The sequence below is a fragment of the Diachasmimorpha longicaudata genome, chromosome 14 (genome assembly GCF_034640455.1).
Source record: "Diachasmimorpha longicaudata isolate KC_UGA_2023 chromosome 14, iyDiaLong2, whole genome shotgun sequence".
In the NCBI taxonomy this organism is placed as follows: domain Eukaryota; kingdom Metazoa; phylum Arthropoda; class Insecta; order Hymenoptera; family Braconidae; genus Diachasmimorpha; species Diachasmimorpha longicaudata.
This window is the reverse complement of record NC_087238.1, coordinates 5,351,036-5,370,371: the sequence shown is the minus strand read 5'-3', so window position 1 is coordinate 5,370,371 and position 19,336 is coordinate 5,351,036. Positions and strand designations below refer to the sequence as shown.

The window sequence follows — 19,336 nt, the reverse complement described above, 5'->3', positions numbered from 1 at the left end:
AATATGGTTGGTTCATCAGGGGAACGATTGTACTCTATAATTAATCATCAATCAGAATATTCCCTTTTCATGAAAATTGTAGATATTGAGATGCGATAATCATGTGAATATCATCGTATTATCGTTCCATTATTTTTTCGTTGTTCGATATTTCTGAATAATACAATTCAATTTCCATTGACAAAATTAGTTATTTGTCTGTGTCGATATCATGAGTTATTAATAATCTATGTCAAAACGGAATTATAACGATAATCATATAATTATCAAAAATTATTCCTCATGGAACTCTGACCAGTGGTTTTAACAATTTCGAAATCGTTTCGATGTTCGTCAATTTTTTTTTTTCATTCCCATTCCGGTAACTTTTCATTCAATTGGACAATTGTATTTATTGTTGTACTGAATTCTCGAGGCCTCTCACCCAGGTAGGAAATGCCAATGTCCACGAAACGGGCCAGGTCTGGCACGAGACTGGCTTGCCAGATCTGGGCCACCAAGCTTGGCCCGAGGCATGGCCAGACCGGCAAAGAGCATGGCTTGCCAGGCTTGGGTCACTAAGCTTGGCCCGTGGTATGGCCAGACTGGCAAAGAGCACGGTTTGCCGGGCTTGGGCAACCACGCTTGACCCGAGGTATGGCCAGACTGGTAAAGAGCATGGCTTGCCAGGCTTGGGTCACCAAGCTTGCCCCGAGACATGGCCAGGCAGACAAGGGGCATGGTTTGCCAGGCTTGGGTCCCATATGGAACAGCATTCCAAAAATTGAATTCTCATGGGGAATGTTCCTTCACTAAATTTTTCGTCCTTTGATTCTCCTTCTTCCGAAGGTACCATTATTTCTTCTGAACATACTATTTCAGGGGAAAATATGCGTGGATATCACCGTATACCACACATTCTATGACAACAGCCCGTAAGATGGCGTGTTGAGTAGTCTGATTGTGGCAGTAGACATGAGTGTCGTGTGCGGCAATTTATTATTTTAATATTACTCTTTTACTATTGTAATATGTCTCAGAGTTCATATTCACGGGTTAAAAAATACAGACATTTTCATCAACTGAAGAAAAAAGAATCTGTAAACGTAGAAGGCGCTAAAGAAAAAACTCCGGATTACAGTGAACGCAATAATGCCGATGAGGAAGAGGTTAGTTTGCCAACAGCCAATGAAATAACTATCCGTAGTGGATCTATTGTGGATCAAATTAGTGGAGATGTCGATGTTCGACATCTCGATGATAATGCTAGTGCTTGTGGTGATAGTTGGTCGGGTGGTGATGGTGATTGTGGCTCGTATAAGCATCTTAATGATTGCATCAGTGAATCCAATAGCAGCGTTGGAGACAGGGATGAACCAATTCTTGGGGGCTCAGGTTGTGATGGTGATTCAGATGACATTGACAATGATTTCAACAAAGTATTCACTGACAGCATTGGAGACAAGAATACACAAACTCTGGACAAATTGGAACCGCGGGGAATGGAGCAAAAAATTAATCAATGGGCAGTGAAATTCAGAAGAGCTACAACAGCAGAAGCAATCGATGAATTGTTAGCCATTTTAAGAAGTGAAGGTTACACATCAATACCCAAGACTACACGGCAGCTTTTGCAAACTCCCCATTGCAGACACCTAACAACCATGAGAGGAGTTCATGAGATTCCAGGTGAATTCATTTATTTGGGAATCGCCTCGGGACTCAGAAAAATAATTTCAACTCAAATTTATCGAGAAAACGACATTTCTCTTCTGGTTCATATTGACGGTATGCAGGTATACCGGAATGCTAAGAAGGAAATTTGGCCAATTTCAATAAAAATACAGCATCCAAATTACACTACCAAACCCTTTGCTGCCGCGATTTATTGTGGGGATGGGAAACCATTATCAGCCACAGAATTCATGACTGATTTTGTTGAAGAGGCCAATGAACTCCAAGAAAATGGTTTGCGCATTGATGACAAGGTTTTTGAGGTGAAAATTGTAGCAATAGTGGCTGATTCGCCAGCTCGAGCATTCATTTGCTGCCACAAAGCTCCTGGAGCCTTCTATGCCTGTGGAAGGTGTTTCACCAAGGGCATTACAGTAGGTTGTGGAAGACGAGGAAAACGCATATATCCAGTGACCAATGCAAATTTACGCACTAAAGTATCCTACGAGACGCGAGTTCAACCAGAACATCATTATGAAGGTTCTGTGTCCCCGCTGCTCTCTTTGGATAGATTCGATCTGACAAAACAAGTGCCATTAGATTTAATGCATTTATTCTATTCTGGTAATATGAAATGGCTGCTGGATAAATGGCTAACGAGAAGTTCAGCCCAGAGGATCAAATTAGCTGATGTTCGTCGGCTTGATGGTATTATGAGGTCATTAAAAGCCGATATCCCTATTGAATTTCAAAGGAAAGAATTTGATGTGAATAATATCTCAAGATGGAAAGCATCACAATTCAAGTTTTTCCTTAATTATTGTGGTATCGTCGTGTTACAAGATTTCTTACCGAAACCTTTACGTTGTCATTTCTCATTATTTGTCTTTGCTAGCAGAATTTTAAACAGTAAGGAATTCGTTAAGGATTTGAGTGAATATGCTGGATCTCTGCTAAAAATTTGTTTCGAGACGTTACCTGATGTTTATAATGATGAAGGGGCTCAAGTTCTCAGTTGGCATAGTATCATCCACGTTGCTAATGATGCCCAATACTTTAAAATTCCTCTGAATGAGCTCTCAGCGTTTTGGGGAGAGAGTTACATTGGTTTATTTAAAAAACTCGTTCATTCTTCGATAAAACCACTCACACAAATTATCAACAGACTAACTGAGATGGAGTCTGGAGGAACCATGGTAATTAATCAGAAACACATACTGAGTGATTGGGTTATCGCGAGAAAGCCTACAACGATGATAATTGATGGGGAAATTCATTTAACATCAAATATGATCAACATCAATGGTCTAACCTTGACGACAAGTCATCCAAATAACGTGGTACTCCTAGATATTGAGAAAGTTTTCGTAATTTCACAAATTCTCGTTAAATCAGGAAAATCCAAAATTTGTGATGATCTTACTGGTATATATATTTTCGGACACCAGGAAAGTAGTAGGGAAGAGGCGTTTAGTTATCCAGACTTTTCCAGTCGAGTAGGAATATTCTACATTAAGTCCTGGGCAGCTGAAATGACATGTAAGAAGGCACACAAAATTAAACACAAATGTGCTTTATTAAATGTAACTGGACGACAATACGCCATATCCCTCCTCCACTAGAAAATAACGTAAAAATTGTTCGCATTGTGAAATGCAGTTTTTTTTTGGTAAGAGGGTATATGAATGAGGGTATATGTTTTAGTTGAACTCGTGATTAAAATTGTGGAAGAAACAAACAATTTTATGTTTTAAATCAACAATCGACATGAAAATCCGATCATCGAGGTCGTTAGAAAATTTCAATAGTGGAGTCGTTACATGCAAGTGGGACATAAATCGGTTAGATCTGGCGTCCGTGTACATAACCTTTCATAATTGCTCGTATCATCCGTTTATCGGGCTTTTTGTCTCAAATTCGGATTTCACCAACTAAGTTGACGGTAAATTACAAGAAGTGAGAATTTAATGTGAATTAAATGTGTGTTAAGTGTTTGACAGATATTTGTGATATAATCGTTTTGAAGGAATAGTGGCGCTAAAAAAGAAGCATCAGTGGGGTGATGACAAAAAACCGTTCAAAACACATGGAAATAGAAACGCAATTTTTTCTGTTAAATAATAAGCTATATGCATCATTCTGCAAAGTTATCAGTTTATATGAAACTACTCGAAAACACCAGGTTCAATTGTACGAATCGTGATTTTTTTTCATAACCTAAAATGTCGGAAACCTCACATCCATCTCGCGATCCAAAAAATCTCAGCGAACCATTCGCAGTCATCGAATTTCTCGAGAAAAACGAAAAAGGGCTACCATGCATTGATTTGGTGCCGAAAAAATGGTTTAATAGTGCAGAAGAAGACACCTGTAAATTCCCACCGACAACTGAATATCATCTACTTGACGACTACTTGGAAAAATTGCACTCGCCCAAGGACTCTTGGCAAAGTTATCCATTTTGCTTCATCACCGGAGCAGGTACAAAAATTGAAATGACTCCACTTATAACTTGATGAATTGCTCGATGGGTTCATTTCAATATTAAAGGATCATATGTTGATTGTGTTCAGCTGATTTGGATCAGGGTCGCAGAAGATTAAAAAAGGCCCAAGTAACTCTCAACTGTGAGACAACCGATGGTGAAAATGATCGAAAGGGGGGGAGGTCCGAAACTTCCTCGAAAGCAAAAATTTCAGCAAAACCCTTAACTGCATCAAAGTCTCAACTAAACAACATCTTTAGTACTAAAATCCCGATTCCACCTAGAAATCAAACTCCAAAGTCTGGTAAGTCCTGTTAATATGAAGTAAAAGTCAATTATCAACAATTATAACCACTCTTAACCCCAATTATTCATCCCCAATTTATTCAACTCTCGTATTTAACATCAAAAGACCCATCGTTCCCTAAATTGGGAATTAGATTGACCGAATTTTTGAAATCTTTTACAAAATAAATATTAATTATGTATCTGTGCAGTCATTACATGTGTATTTGTCTCGAAACATCGTTTTAAGAGAGAATCGCATTGAATGATTTTATAAGAAAATTTTTATTATGTTGTGGTCGAAAAATATTAGGTTATTTTTTTTTATTGCAATTCTTTACTCATCAAAAAATTGAGTCGCTAACAGAAATCACTACGTGCGAACAAGATAAAGTGGAAAATTTATGATTTACACTTGATATGATTGTTTATACATAAAAGCATTGGAATGTTGAGGGGACGAGAAACGTTCCATTTTTCCCCACCATCTCTTATGTAGGAAAGCATTATAATTCTGTTGTGAAGAGGTAAATCAAAGTGAACATCTACGGAAAATGGTAAAATTTTGATAGAAACCTTTTTTGTAGGAGCGATAGGTTCTACAAAAAAAATATTTTTTCAAATGCATGCATTCTTTCCCCACTTTGAAATAGCTATAAAAAACAAAGGCTGGAGACAACTTACGTTGTGTTACTACTTCACTACAAACTTGTAAAATTTCGTAGGTATACAAGCAAAACCAAAGACAAGATTTCAAAGCATTTACCAGAGTGGATCTGACTCTGAAGACGAAAATCATGATTGTCTTATAGCTAATCCTGAGGAGATTCGAGCCTCAAAGGCTCAAAATAATTCTGGCTTTTTGCAAATGTCGAGTAAATCGCGATCTGTACCAACAGGTAATAAATCAATTTTGAGGTAATATGGGACTGTAGCACGTAATTCTAAGTTCGTGTTAATTAAATGATCCGGGCAGGGATAAATCATCATTTTCAATAATTTCCAGGTGCATGTTTATCATTTAAACAGCGGTCAAGGAAGAATATTACTTTGCTTAAAGACGTCGAAACTGATGAATCTGAGAGCAATGATTCCTCCGATGGAATTCTGCAGTCACCTACAAAATCGATGGACTCAGCGAGAAATACAAGAAAAGAACTTCATTTGACACCTCCTTCACCACTAGTCCATAACGCTTCAGGTAAAATCGGCTCGGATATTCCATGACCAATCATCGGCCAAGTTCCTCCCGCATGAAAAAATTTATATTTATAAATATTTGAAAATGGTCCAATTTATATTTTGAACATTCTTTACAAAATTCGGAACTTATATAGAATTAGATTATATTATATATTTTTGGTGGGGGCTTGGGTAGTTTTTTTTTCATCTGATGCTGCTACCCATCAATTTATATCGTTTGGTCCTCCTTTAATTTCATAAGGTAACCGAAAAAGGCGTGCATCGTCTACTACACGCGCTGAAGACGGATTGAATTCGATTGTGAGCCCAGGAACTCCAAAAACTTCACGATCAATGATGGTACACCCTGCTAAGATGCCAAAAATGCTGGGACCACAAAACCAGTTGTCATCTAGTCATTATGCTGATAATGAACGTCGAATCCTGAACTCCCTTCGAGATTACTTTGATCAGCAATTAGATGAAAAGCTCGAAAATTTAAGACGCAGGATGGCTTACGATTTAAAGCAGTCTATGAATGAGCTCAAGACCACAATCATTGGCACTAATCTAGCCCCAGCTTCTGGTCCTAGCTTGCTTGAAATACAGAAGCAGATGTCTACGCCACTACCATTTGAAATGGATGATAAGTTCCAGGAATACGAAGCGATATTGACAACGGACCCAAATCTCGTAGAAACACTGGTAATATATCTGAAATTGATCGTTTTTCTTCTTTTTTATGTAAAATCAATAAATTGGGCGGTGACACATGCACTGGGTTCGTTTTCTGGTGATGAAAAAATCTTTCATCACCGGGACTCAAGTCTACGTCACTGGAACGCTTTGGTTATAGAACCAACCCGCTGGCGATGAGCCCAAAGATGTCTTCTCATGTTCATAAATTCAAAAAAATTTCCCTTCTTTTATTTTTAGCGATTATTCATGAGAGTTTTGATAAGCAATAAAAAAGAGATGAAAATATGTGTTTCCACTATCCTATCTGCGGTTCTGAGGAAGACAGTGTCACTGCACTATTCTGGTTACGGAAAGGAAGCTGGCGGAAAGAAAAAGAAAAATTTTTATAACACTACAGTATGCAAAGTGCTGATTGATGTGATAATTGAGGTAATAGGATCCAGCACTGATGAGAAGAAGATAATGTCAGAAGTAAGTACTTGGTTGTCACGTTCTGGCGATCGAGAGGGTGGGGGTAAGGAACGACAACGCGGGTCAAGTCATCATAACGAGAATAATTCAGTTTGTTCCTTTGATACCAATCGATAATACTTCATTTTTCCGGGATAAATGGAATTGTAAAATCACTGTGTTAATATGACTCCATTAATTCATTTTCGTAATTGTATTAGTTGTGATATTCTTGATAAAAGGTACGATTAATAGGAAAAGTTTATATTATCAATATATTTTTATCGCGAGGCGTTTCATTGGGCAGAATATATATTAATATATGAATATTGTTTAGTATTCGGCTGTCATTGAAGTATTAATTATATTTATTATATTTCTCCTGGCGAGGTCGGAAATCCAGAAGATGGAAATAACAATTGGAAAATGTGATGTATCTTAGCATAATAAAGTATTTTCTATGTCATTTCCTCATAAGTTAGATCACGGGAATAAATATCCGTTGTTGGTTCAGGGATTAAATATTATGTCCAAAAGTTTAAAGGGAAAAATAATAAGTGGATTTTTAATTTTTAAGAAAAATTCTAATGAAAGTAATTTCAGCCATTGAGAGCTGTTTTCAGTATTTGGTGATTCAAGTCAAATAATATTTATAAGGTTGAAGTTTCACAATCGGACTGCGTCCATATTCCCCAAAGATTTCAAATTTAAGGGTTGAAATTAATTAGTTATATGTAATCCTATCCAAGACTTTTTTATATTTCTAAGTTTGTTTGAAAGAGTGAATATAATAAGCAATATTATATAGAACTAGCACACAATCAATGCAACTAAATATCATTCTATGTTCCGGAGTTGCAGATGGAGAAGACATTATTGTAAAAAAAGGACGTCTTTCCGAGATGAAAAAATAATTCTTATCAGGATAATTCGTATCAGCAATTGTCTATGGATATAAGAATTAATTCTTATCATCCATAGCGGAATAAATTATCCATAATATTGCTATTATAATGACTGTTTTCATGCTTGAATTGAAGCACGATAATTTATCAATTCTAAACTACTAATTTAAAAAATAACATTGGTGCGTTATTTTGTTGGATATTTTGTTAATACAATCTTCGAATTCTGAAGACTGACTGCTAATATTATTAGATTGTAAGAGAGAGTTTATTAAGACTTAATATGGTATGTCGTATTAAATTTCGGATTCAAATGATCTACGTAGATTATTTATTTTAAAAGCGGATGAAAATAATCCACAAAAGATTTTTCTACAATTTATACCTGCAATCATTTTTTTGAGTTTTCATATTCTGTTCGCGGAAAAATCTCATAGTTGTGATTATCTTTCATGAAAATTGGAGATACAAACACTGCATATCTTTAACTGTTCAACCAAAATCGGATGAAAACATGTACTATGTCGATAGGAGGAAAAAAGTTTTTGATTGGCTGAGTTTTTTTGTCAATAGATTTAATAAATTTAAATATAAGTTTTGTCACATAATAAAACTGTTTTCTGTATAATGTTGAAGGTAATAAATACATGTCTGCTTATCAGATATACCGTTCATATATTTATTGGTGATTCTGAACCCAATACAGGCAACGGTTGGAGCCTGGCCACAGCTCTGGTCGTAAATCTGGGCCAATTTCGGGCCGAATGGTCAGCCCAGAATGCGGCCAAAGTTCGGCAATAGGTCTGGGCCAATTTCGGGCCGAATGGTAAGCCCAGAGTGCGGCCAAAGTTCGGCAACAGGCCTGGGCCAATTTCGGGCCGAATGGTAAGCCCAGAGTGCGGCCAAAGTACGGCGACCGAAGTCTGGCCAAAGTTCGGTCCCAGGCCTGGCCCCGTGTTATCATCCCAGGGTCTAGCCAAGTTCGGCGCGAGTTTGGCTGGAGCCCGGGTGCCGAGCTACGGCAGCTCGGCGGCCGTGCTTGTACCAAGGTTGGCCCATTCGTTTTTTCCTACCTGGGCAATTGAATGATCCGGATATAAACGATTGTATTGTATGAGAACAATGGGCACAATGACAACTTCTCCTCCAGCATTAATGGGAAAACGATTAAACCTGGAAGGAAGTGATGGTTCTTCCTGAATCTTGAAGGATCTCAATTCATTTTCTATTTCTTGTTTCATTAATTACACCTACAAGACGAAATAATTCAACCCAATAATCCGTTAAATTATTACAATATCAATCTACAAAAATTAAAAATCTCAATTTCAATGATTACATATTATCCACACGAAAACAAAAACATAATTCATCAAAAAAATTCATATCTAAGTATCATACCTTTCCTCCCCCACCAATGAATGATTGAACTGCCGTCACTATCCATGAAGAATCTATAACAAACACTCTTACCCACATTCTCCAATTCAATATCATTGACAACGATAATCACGTACCCCATTCACTCCACCCACTCACCAATCATCCTATCAATTTCATTCACAATATCGAACGCTTGAATGCTCATCTGGCTGTTGTAGTGTATGGGGCGGGAGGTTGGGGGTGTGGTGATGGCAATGGTGGGGGGTTAAATCGGAGTTTCAGGTAAAAAATTCCCCCCCCCCCCGAATTTTTGAATATAGAGGTGGCAAGGAGAAGGACTGTTTGACAGAAGGGTCGTGTATACGGTGTTATCCACGAATTTTCGATCGCGTGCCATCGTTTCACTGCACAAAATCCCTACTACATCCCTTAACTTGGTATCGTATCGTCTATTTTGCAATGGGAATCGATATCACTGCTGGTTACCATTCGTCTGTAGACTACATTTCGTATTTCATGTGAAATACTTGAGGTACATATTGTATATATGTGTCCTGGGGATTTCTCGATGCTTGAGAAGAGTCATCGGAGTGGTGGATGGAATGGTGAGAGGTTGAGGAGGGGGGGTGGGGTGGGGTATGGCGGAGTGAGTGATAAGGAAGGATTTGAGAGGGGAAAACTAAGTTGAAGTGGCACTGGTGGCAGTGCGGTGTCTAGAGATGTCGTTTGTGCTAGACCAGGCGTGAATTCACATCGATTTTGAGTCGTGGATTTGAGGGTATTTGATAGATTGGGGGGGTGGAGAGGGGGAGGTGGGGTGGGGTGATCGAGCGGACAATTAAGAGGATCGAGGTTTGGGGGGGAGGAGGAGGAGGTAGGAGGGGTTAGATGGAAAATGGTGGTGAGAGTTGGGCAGAACAGGAAGAGGTTCTCGAGTCGAAATTTCTATGTCTCACTAGGGCCTAATACTCTTGTTTAGTCTCTGTTCAAACCCCAGAGTAGATTTGGAATTCAATTGCGAGAATTGAATAGGTTAATAGGTTAGAATCGCGATTTTAGCGGAGGTGTAATTGTGAAAAATATTTTGTTCTCTTCAGGGGGTCTGGAACATTTTGGTGTCATTTTTCGGATCGTGGTATTTATGGGAATGAAATTTATGGATCAATCAATGAAATTATTCTGTCGATTAATGGGAAATAGAATAATACTAGTTCCTGATATTAATCATGTAAAATTTCTCTCTGAGTGTTAATTATACTCAGAAAGAAATTTGACAAATTCTGTAACAAATCATTTTGGAAAATGATTCATTCGCCCTGAAATATCACATTTACTGGGTGACGGTAATTGGCCACGAGAAAAAGTAAACTTTCATGGTTGAAAGATGGCCGGTTTGACCTGGTGAATTTCCAATTTAATCCGTCAACCTTTCTCTCTCGTCATATTTTTTCACCGATTTTTAGGCTCCTTCATTTCTTTTTTTTTTATTTTATCAAGATCATCCACGAGACGGAGTGAAAAATTTCCCACGGTACATTGGCTTCTGGTTGAGATTCGAAAAGAGAACTGGAAGTGCCAGTACGTCAAGACAGTTTATAAGACACACAAAAACTATCGTGTATTTATTTCTCTCGAGATTTTCGAGAATATCAAATGCAAGTTTGTCATGATTTTCAAAGTAAGCTCTATAAGGTACAAGTTGAGAGAAACTTGTACAGGTGGGAAAACTTTTTGAGTACATACATGACAGGGAATCGCTTGAAAATTCAAAGTTCAAGTGGTGAGGGCGGAGGGGGGGGGGAGAGAGGGAGGATGTTGGCTGAGGATTGTATGATTCAACAGAATTTCATTAATTTTTTTTTGCATAATTCATCAAATATTTTTCACTTCTAGAGTTGATCTCGTTTATTCTACTTCAACTAATTGATAAATAATTTTGTTGGATGATTAATCAATTATTGGTGATTATTTTAGAATCTAAATTAAAGGAGAAAAAAATTTATTTTTGCCAATTATTTATTTACTTGAGGGAAGTATTTATTTTTTGAAAATTTTATTTCTCAGTGTGAGAGAGAGAGAAAAATACAATCCCTTGTACATGATCACCAAATCAATACTGTAAATGCATGTACAAATGTTTTCACCCCTTTCCCCTCTTGAACGAGCCGGTGATCGACGGCTGATTGTGCAATGGTCCAGTAATCGGCAATTCTCAAACGATTCCAGATATGCGTCCACTTTGAGTTTAAATGTATTCCCATTTGCCATTGGCCCGTAACATCTATTTTTCAATGCTTTCATTTTGTTGTGTTCTGTATTGTGGTTGTCTCCATTCTCTTCATCCCCCTCGTTTTATCGTGTACTGGTTTACCATTCGAAAATCTACAGATACTTGTATTTTCGTGTATTTCGAGTGCTTACGAATGAAATTAGCGAGTGCATTTAGCGACTGAATTGGGTACAAATGTTTTTTCGACAAATTACTGGGTTAATAGGGCAGGTCAAAGTGTATCCTGTGAAAATCTAGTTACTTCATGTGCTTTTTTAAAAAAAATTCCAATTTACGGGGGTTTAAGGGTGGGATCTTTCTGTCGATGTGAAGACATTTGAAATGATAGAATAGTTTTTAACACCAATCAATTAAAATTCTAAATAATGGATTTTCTTCATTACATTTTTATAGATATTTTCTCAAGGCCTTTAATCATTTTTTTTTTAATTCATTTTTTTTAGTGCCAAGAGGGGCGGGAAGGGGGGAAATTCACTTGTGTGTTTGATGTTTGAGAGCAGGTGCTTCATATGAGTCAATTTAAATCGTGGAAATAGGGTTTTATCCTTTGATGTATTCGTAGGAAAAATTGGTACCATTTGGTCTCCTGTCAAAAACATTCGACAGGTGAAAAATCCATCGATTGGAAATTTTTTCCATTCATTTAATTTCGTTATAATTGCTCTGAGTAATTCAATCAACGTTGAATTTCGGTATTTAAGGAATTGGGAAAATTCAATGTAAATTTTTTTTTTCGGTTGAATAATTTTTCTAATTCCACCAGTGAATTCATCAGTGTCTGTGTGATATCATATCACAGAAAAATTCAACGACCGATACAATGAACATTGCCTACATCCTCTGTATTCTCCATTGCAAAATTGTCGACGGTATTGTCTCATACCCCTCTCACAATTTTTTCTTTTACTTTCATCTGAAAATTTTCACACTTTCCCCCCCCCCCCCCCCTCCTGTGTTTTTCTCCAACTTTTATTTGTCACCCCTTCATTTCTTTCTTCCTCAGCAGCGGTATGCGTTTATACCACTGCATACGTGGATATGTGAATGTACGATGAAAACTCACCGGTAGTTGAATGCAATTTGCCGAGCGTCAATGCCGTCAGTTTTCATGCCTCGTAGTTTTCATTTTTTTTTTTTTTTCCCTCCCTCGGGAGGATTTTACGCGGTAACATTCACTGGGACAGGAGGGATGAGGAGAGAGAAAACGTGGAAATATGTCTACACCGCGTTTGCTGCATGAGTTGACACACGTTACGACGTTCTTTATTCCTGAGTCGTCAGTTTTTTTTTTTTTTTTTTTTTTTTTTTCGAGTTAACATTGTGTCATCTGCATTTACATGATAAATTGTCAGAAATACAAAATTTGATGGTGAATAATAAATTGAAAATTTAATGGAGTTTGGTAGATTTCGAGGTTTTTCGCGGTCGATTTGTGATAATTTTTTTGAAATATTTTTTTCATATTTCTTTGAAATTGTTTTTACAATATTTTGACGGAATCATGGAGTTACACTATTCGTCTCTATGTAGATGTAAATTTTCTTTTTTTTTTTAAATGAAGTGTGCACATGTGTTTGGCTTTTCGATCGCAGTAGAACATATCAGGTGATGCATGAAATTCAGAGAGAGCCTTTTCGTTGTCACAGTAATCGTCGAGCCGTGAAATTCGTCTCCCGGTAGTTTTGAGAGGGCGAGTTTGAGGGTGATATGGACGATCTCTACAAATCCAATTCGTACCCGTGATAATGTTCACTGGAAATAAAAAAATTTCACCTTGTTTACGTACTTGTACTCTTGACACGCGTTCGTGATCGAGTTGTCTGCTCGTGTCCCTCTTTGACGCGATATAAAATCCTTTTTTCCTGAAATTCTGGTCGAAACTACGCAGACTACTGAATTATTCATTATTCTTTGTCATCCCGGTACGAAATTTTAACCCCGAAATTTTTCGGAGTAAAAATTATCGAATCTTTTGTGAAAAATTACCACATGCTCAGGTAATCTCTATTGAATATTTCTCATCGCATAGGAAATTAAAAGAAAACCTGGTGCTTACAACATTTGACCTGATTTAATTAACTCCTTTCAAGACTTTCAATAGTACCACCCAGCAATAATATTAATCTCAGTAGATTTAATTAAACAAATCTCACTTCACGATTTTTCCCCCTGACCCAATTACTTTTCTAATATTTTTTCTCTTCATTCCCGTGTTAAAGCTACCAAAGAGCCTTAATATTTCATTTTGATTTAAACTTTGATCGTCTGACCAGAAACCCATCCTGGTATGTCAATACCGTGAAAATAATACTTGTCTCAAAGGAGAGAAAGAATTCCCAGTGGCTGAAATAAAAGGGACAAAAGGAAAGGCGAGCAATTAACCTGACGAATAAATTCCGCTCCCAAGGAGAAGTGTCTCCGGGTGCTTTTAATTAACCCACGGGCATCGTTTAATTTTTTCTTACCTAAATTATTTTTAAACTACAGTTACGTGATACCTCCTTCAGTCTCATCTCTCTGAAGATTTGAGAATTGTTAATCATTCAAATTGGTCATTAATGTCCTCATTTCTTTCACAGTGTAATGTTGAATATCGGTGTCATTAACAATGGAATAGAATACCTCGGTATTTTACCGTAAACTCCACCGGGAAATCACGAGTTTTTTGCATTTTAAAGTGTATTACACTCGTCAATTAAATCCTTTTTTTTTTATCTGGGGATGGATTAAAAATTTATTATCTAATCCTGCGGGAATAAGTAGAAGTGAATTGATTAAATCAATAGCGTACGAAAGAGTAAGAGGGTCTTAATTACAATTAATTTGACTGACAATTAAAATGATTTATTTATATGAAAAAAAAATTTTTAACTGAGAGTCAAATTCTTTATTAATTCCCAGAATATTTCGGTGTGACAAATCGTGGAGGATATTAATAATTAATTTAGTCTGGGATGACATATCGGTGGATCAACTGACAGAACGTCAATCAAAATGTCATATTTTTATGATTATTAATATAGAAAATATGGAGATATGAATTTATACATTGAGATCCAGGAATGCTCAGCTGATAAAATAGTTCATGGATAATGGAAGAGATGAAATTAGTCTTATTATAATTGCTAAGATCTCAGGGAGTTGCATTTTGATATTAAATCAATATTCAGCCATTTTTCGATGTGTGACAGGTGCGAAAACTTTTTTGTTTCCCTAATTAAAAAATAGCCATTAAATTATGGGACAAAAATTACGAGAAAATTCTGGGAATGAAAATGTAATTTTTCCATGACACGATCACTTGAAATTTAAGTAGAAAACGGACCGGTAGAATCAGACAAATCATTCCAATATCATATTTTTCCGTAATTTTTTCTTTTTTCTGTACAAATTACCCATTTTCTCATTCAATTTTCTTCGTAAGATGAGGAACTTCTCGATCGGGAATGTTCACTCTGTTCATTAGAATTAATCCTCTGATGATAAAAAAATCATTGAACCTCACATAATCCTCTGATATTAATTTATTCCAATAGATTATTACGAAAAGTTTTCCGCCTCGTGACCCAAATTTACAAAAAAAAAAGTAACTCTCCAACTCTTTACTTCCTTTATGCACCCCTCGACAACCTCATCTGGGCGGTGTACTCGTCGTTTCATAAGCACTGAAACTTGCAATTTGCATAAATTTGTAAACGTCGCTCGGACGAGCGAAAAGATCGCCATAGGACCCTGGTATAAGTGAGTGAAGGTGAAAGAAAAAAAAATAGAAAGCAAGGGAGAAGTGTTAGACCGGGTGCAAATCTCGTTTTACGACAACCCCCGGACCCACAGACTAAAGACAGAACCCTATATACTGTGACCAGAAGGTACAAAGAGACATTACGAATCTCGTTTTGCCGGGTGTGCGGTCTTCGTATCTCCTTAGACTAGTTTTTTTTTTTTCCTCGTCTTTTATTTGCCCTCCGCTTTAGATTTTCATTTCTCAGCCATTCAAATGACCTACGTTTCTTCACCGGTTTAATTTTAAATCTTCCCACTTTGATTATGATTTTTCTCATTTTTTTGGATAAATTTTACGTGGGAATTTAGCAGAGTGAGAGACGATGACATTAATTAGGTGCAGGAAAAGAAATTTTGGATAAAAATTGGACCTTTAGAGGGCGAAACGTGCGATCAAGTATTTTTAGGTTCAAGTTTTGTGGGAAGAATAAGACTTAAAAGGCTCATTTTTTGAATAAAAATGACCTTCGTCCCTCATTTCACCCCCTAGAAATTTAATTTTCCCTAAAATTTATTTCCGTCTGATAAACGGGTTATTACTCTTCAATAAAATTTATCGAATCATTTTGGGAATTCTGGAGTTAAGAATATTTCCATGATATTAGATTAAAAATTACACTCAGCTCTGACGAAAGTCGTAGCCTTTCGTATGATTTTCCTCTGACGTTATGTAAAAATAATTCTTTGAGTGACACATCGCTCCTGAATTGGCAAATCTCTCAAGAAATTTTTATGGTACTTTTGGATATGATATTTTTATCCGTTTAAAACCCATTTAGTTTTATATGTAATCCTACAAAATGAGAATTATTCTTACGTCAGAATGATTTAACTCTCAACTGGTAAAGATGTTGGCTGAACGGCGGCAGACTCCCCCCATCATCTCATAAAATATTCTATTCAATCAATTGAACATATGAAAATATCGTCAGGTGGTGCCTAAAAAAATCAGTTCCTTTGAATAAATAATAGATTCAGTTGTCTATCTTTATAGAACTCTTGCGACAAATATAAATTTTACGACAGCAAAATATCGCCAATGTTTTATCAGCTCAATCGTATTGAGGGCTCTAGCCGTTAAATAAATTACTCGAGTGACATCCAGACTAGTCAAATCCTGTTAAATAAATGATAAGGACATGTGATATATCAACTGTACAATTTTGCAGTTCTCTTTTGACATATATTGCCGAGGCAGACGTCAACAATTTTTTGACGCCACAAGTCTGGTGTCTGCAGCTGTGGGTATTAAAGGAATAACCTTCAAGAAAATTCAGTTCCTGGTGCTGTTTTAGCCACCTGTCGCCAACGCTACCCAACTGACCTCCTCTCCTCTTCGTTATGAACGCACTCAATGCAATATTCCCTCAGACATTCTGGCGTGACCTTTTTTTTTTTACGATAAAATAAGTGTTGCCATTGACGTGGGTTTCTGGGAATTCAATTCGATACTGCAGACTTTGTTATGCGAAAGTTTATGATTATAGTTTGGAGTGGGGGTATAGAAACTTGATAGGGGTATTTCGTGATATAACGTATATGTATATCATGTTTGGGAACAGTTTGAGGAGGGATTGAAAGGTGAAAATTATATTGATTTTACGGAACGCAATTGATGAATAATTAATTTTATCTAAATTTAATTACCAACACAGTACGAACACAGTAATTATAACAACTATGTTCTTTCATTACTAGACTAGAATGTAGCGTGTGCATACATTGTAATAAAGCGCAAGTACTTTTTCGATTTATTTCAAATAATTTAATTATAAATAATAAGTTGTAATTATTCTCTCGTCTTTGGTAATTATAAAATTCATCGAACATCGTTCTCTCACCATATCTTGTCGACATTTATTATTGAAACTTTGATCCACTTTCTCCACGTCAATCTCATTCGAATATATATTTTCAATATCATTAACTAATTAAAAAAAAAATGAAAATTCGACGGAGATGAAAATTTCTCCGAATTATTTCCATTTGTATTATCAACAAAACTATATTTGTCAGCAGTTGTCAGTTTCCTCCGACCCAAAGCGCCCACAATACTCTTCATGCTCAACTAAATGAAAAAAAAAAAAAACATGACAACGACATTTTACCCCACTCCTGTCATGTCCACACACCGCCCGAAGTAAAATCCGGGCGAGAAAACGTGACGGTTGTACGATCCCCAGGATAATTACCCCATTCTCAGATCCTCCTCTTTTCTCCCCTATTCATCTTCTAATCCAAAACATTTGTCGCCTTCGAGGCAATGGTACGCTGCGTAAATAACCACAATACTTCAACATCATCACGATGCACCCTAATACAGTGGTAATTTACAAAACAACCCCTTTGAAACCAAGAATTGCGTTGTAACGAGAAACCAAAATGAAGAGACCCAACTAGTCAGTAGAATGAGATAGGGTGAAAAAAAAAAAAACAAAGGCGCCAGGATCTGTCGTGCCCTCCAGAAGGACGAGGACAAAAGGCTGAGGAAAAAAGAAATGCCAGTGATAAAGAGGGGGAGGGGGGGAGGAGGAGGAAGAGGAAAAAAAGGAAAGAAGAGAGAAAAAAGGAGTGGAAAACACAACCACGTAGAGAACAACTGGGGCGACTCGTAAAAATAACGATTCCGCGTTGCCACGGGGTCATTAAAGACTCGAGAGACTCGTATAACAGGGGGGGGGGGAGGGTGGGTGAAGGGGTGGTAAGGACAGAGTGGGACACATCGCGTCCAGCATTAACGGATATGAGGAGGCTGAGCACATCGGGGAGGAAAGAGAGTGAGAGAGAGTGTGTGAGGGTACCTCAGATGCTCGGGTATTTGCCCTGGAAATGTCGTTGAGAAATCGTCAGCCAACGCCAACTGGACTACTGCCCAGTGATAAAGGAGAAGGGGAAATGGGGGGGGGGTGAACCACCCGTATAAAATTCAAAATCTCAGTCCACGAATGGCACGATAATCTTACTTTACGATTGTAGTGAGGGCTGTTTGGATTATTTAATGAGTCAGCGATGAGAGAGAATTTAGTCCCTCACGGGGTGTGCGTAGTCCAGTGTTCCCTGTTCTCGGTAGTCAGGGTGGCCTATTAGGAGTGGGGAAAATGAAATTTGAGGAAGAGGGTTAATGAACGATGAAGGAGAATGAAGGAAAATCACCTGGAGCTATTGAAAAAAAAATAACATTCGTATGTCAACCCACCATTCCGATATAATAATTTTTTTTTCCCCTAATTAACATCCCTTAATGTCCAAATATATTTTACTGAATTCCCCAGTGACAAATGGCCTCCCTAAAAATTCGTATATCACTGGATATCACCGTGAGTGAGGGTGTTAAAATCCGCACATGTTTTGGTACCTTAGGGGTGCATGCACGACAAGCACAAGTGGCTGACCACGATCTATATGTTGCTTAGGGGTAGGTACATGCCTTGATTTATTCACCTAACCTGTGACAATGAGATGTTATCTGCAACGACTCCTTGTGGCACACCGCAGCGCGCCAACACACCCCAAACGGCCTCTATCTCACCCCATACCCAAACAATATCCTCCTTTTACCCCTTCACAAAGCCCTCAACACTCGCGTATCGTTTACGAACGAAGTCAACACTGATGAAAGCCACCTTCGTTGGTAAAACTTCCCTCACCCATGTCTCAACTGGGTGGATAATCTATTATAACAGAGGCATACGGCCCTAGTTTCCCTTTGGGTGTCTCTGTAGGCTTGTTTATAGGACGAGTCTCGACGTACCACCTTCGAGGCATGCCACCCATATTCCTTTATCCATGACACACCACCTCAACCCCCCTCCGCCCCCACTAGCTACCAAACCTCTTCTGGAATGCATTACGTCAACATAACTCTTCTATTCTCAACAAAACTAAAAGCTCTGGTCGACTTGCCAGACTTCTTGATGGGTTTACTGGATTTTTGTGGAATGCAGATTATCGCACATATTCGTGGTGAATTTATGGGTCAAGTGGTGGGGAAGGGGGATGAATAATTTGGCATTTGGTAGTTTTTTTTAAATTCATTTCTGGGGCAATTATCGACGCAGAAAGCACTACGGTTCCATTAAAATTACGGGTCGATTGTATTCCCAGGCGTAATTGATAAATTTTGAAAATTAAGATGTCTTGACGTAAGCTTGAGAGCTTTAGATGTGTTTGAAAGTTCAAAGGATACACGAAGAATATATTGAAGAATATATCTCGTTTTAT

At 37.5% G+C, this 19,336-nt stretch overlaps 2 protein-coding genes across 3 annotated transcripts in view; both read left to right on the top strand.

Moving 5' to 3' along the window:
- The window catches only part of LOC135169334 (opioid-binding protein/cell adhesion molecule homolog), a 97,309-nt gene that overhangs the window by 13,168 nt on the left and 64,805 nt on the right, over positions 1-19,336 (top strand). The gene's annotated exons all lie outside the window — the stretch shown is intronic.
- Positions 3,864-8,320, top strand: LOC135168992 (uncharacterized). Its single transcript, XM_064133653.1, has 6 exons — positions 3,864-4,134; positions 4,227-4,442; positions 5,149-5,322; positions 5,430-5,624; positions 5,868-6,310; positions 6,542-8,320. Exons 1-6 carry the CDS (start codon positions 3,876-3,878, stop codon positions 6,890-6,892), a joined length of 1,638 nt encoding a protein of 545 aa, XP_063989723.1. The 5' UTR covers positions 3,864-3,875; the 3' UTR covers positions 6,893-8,320.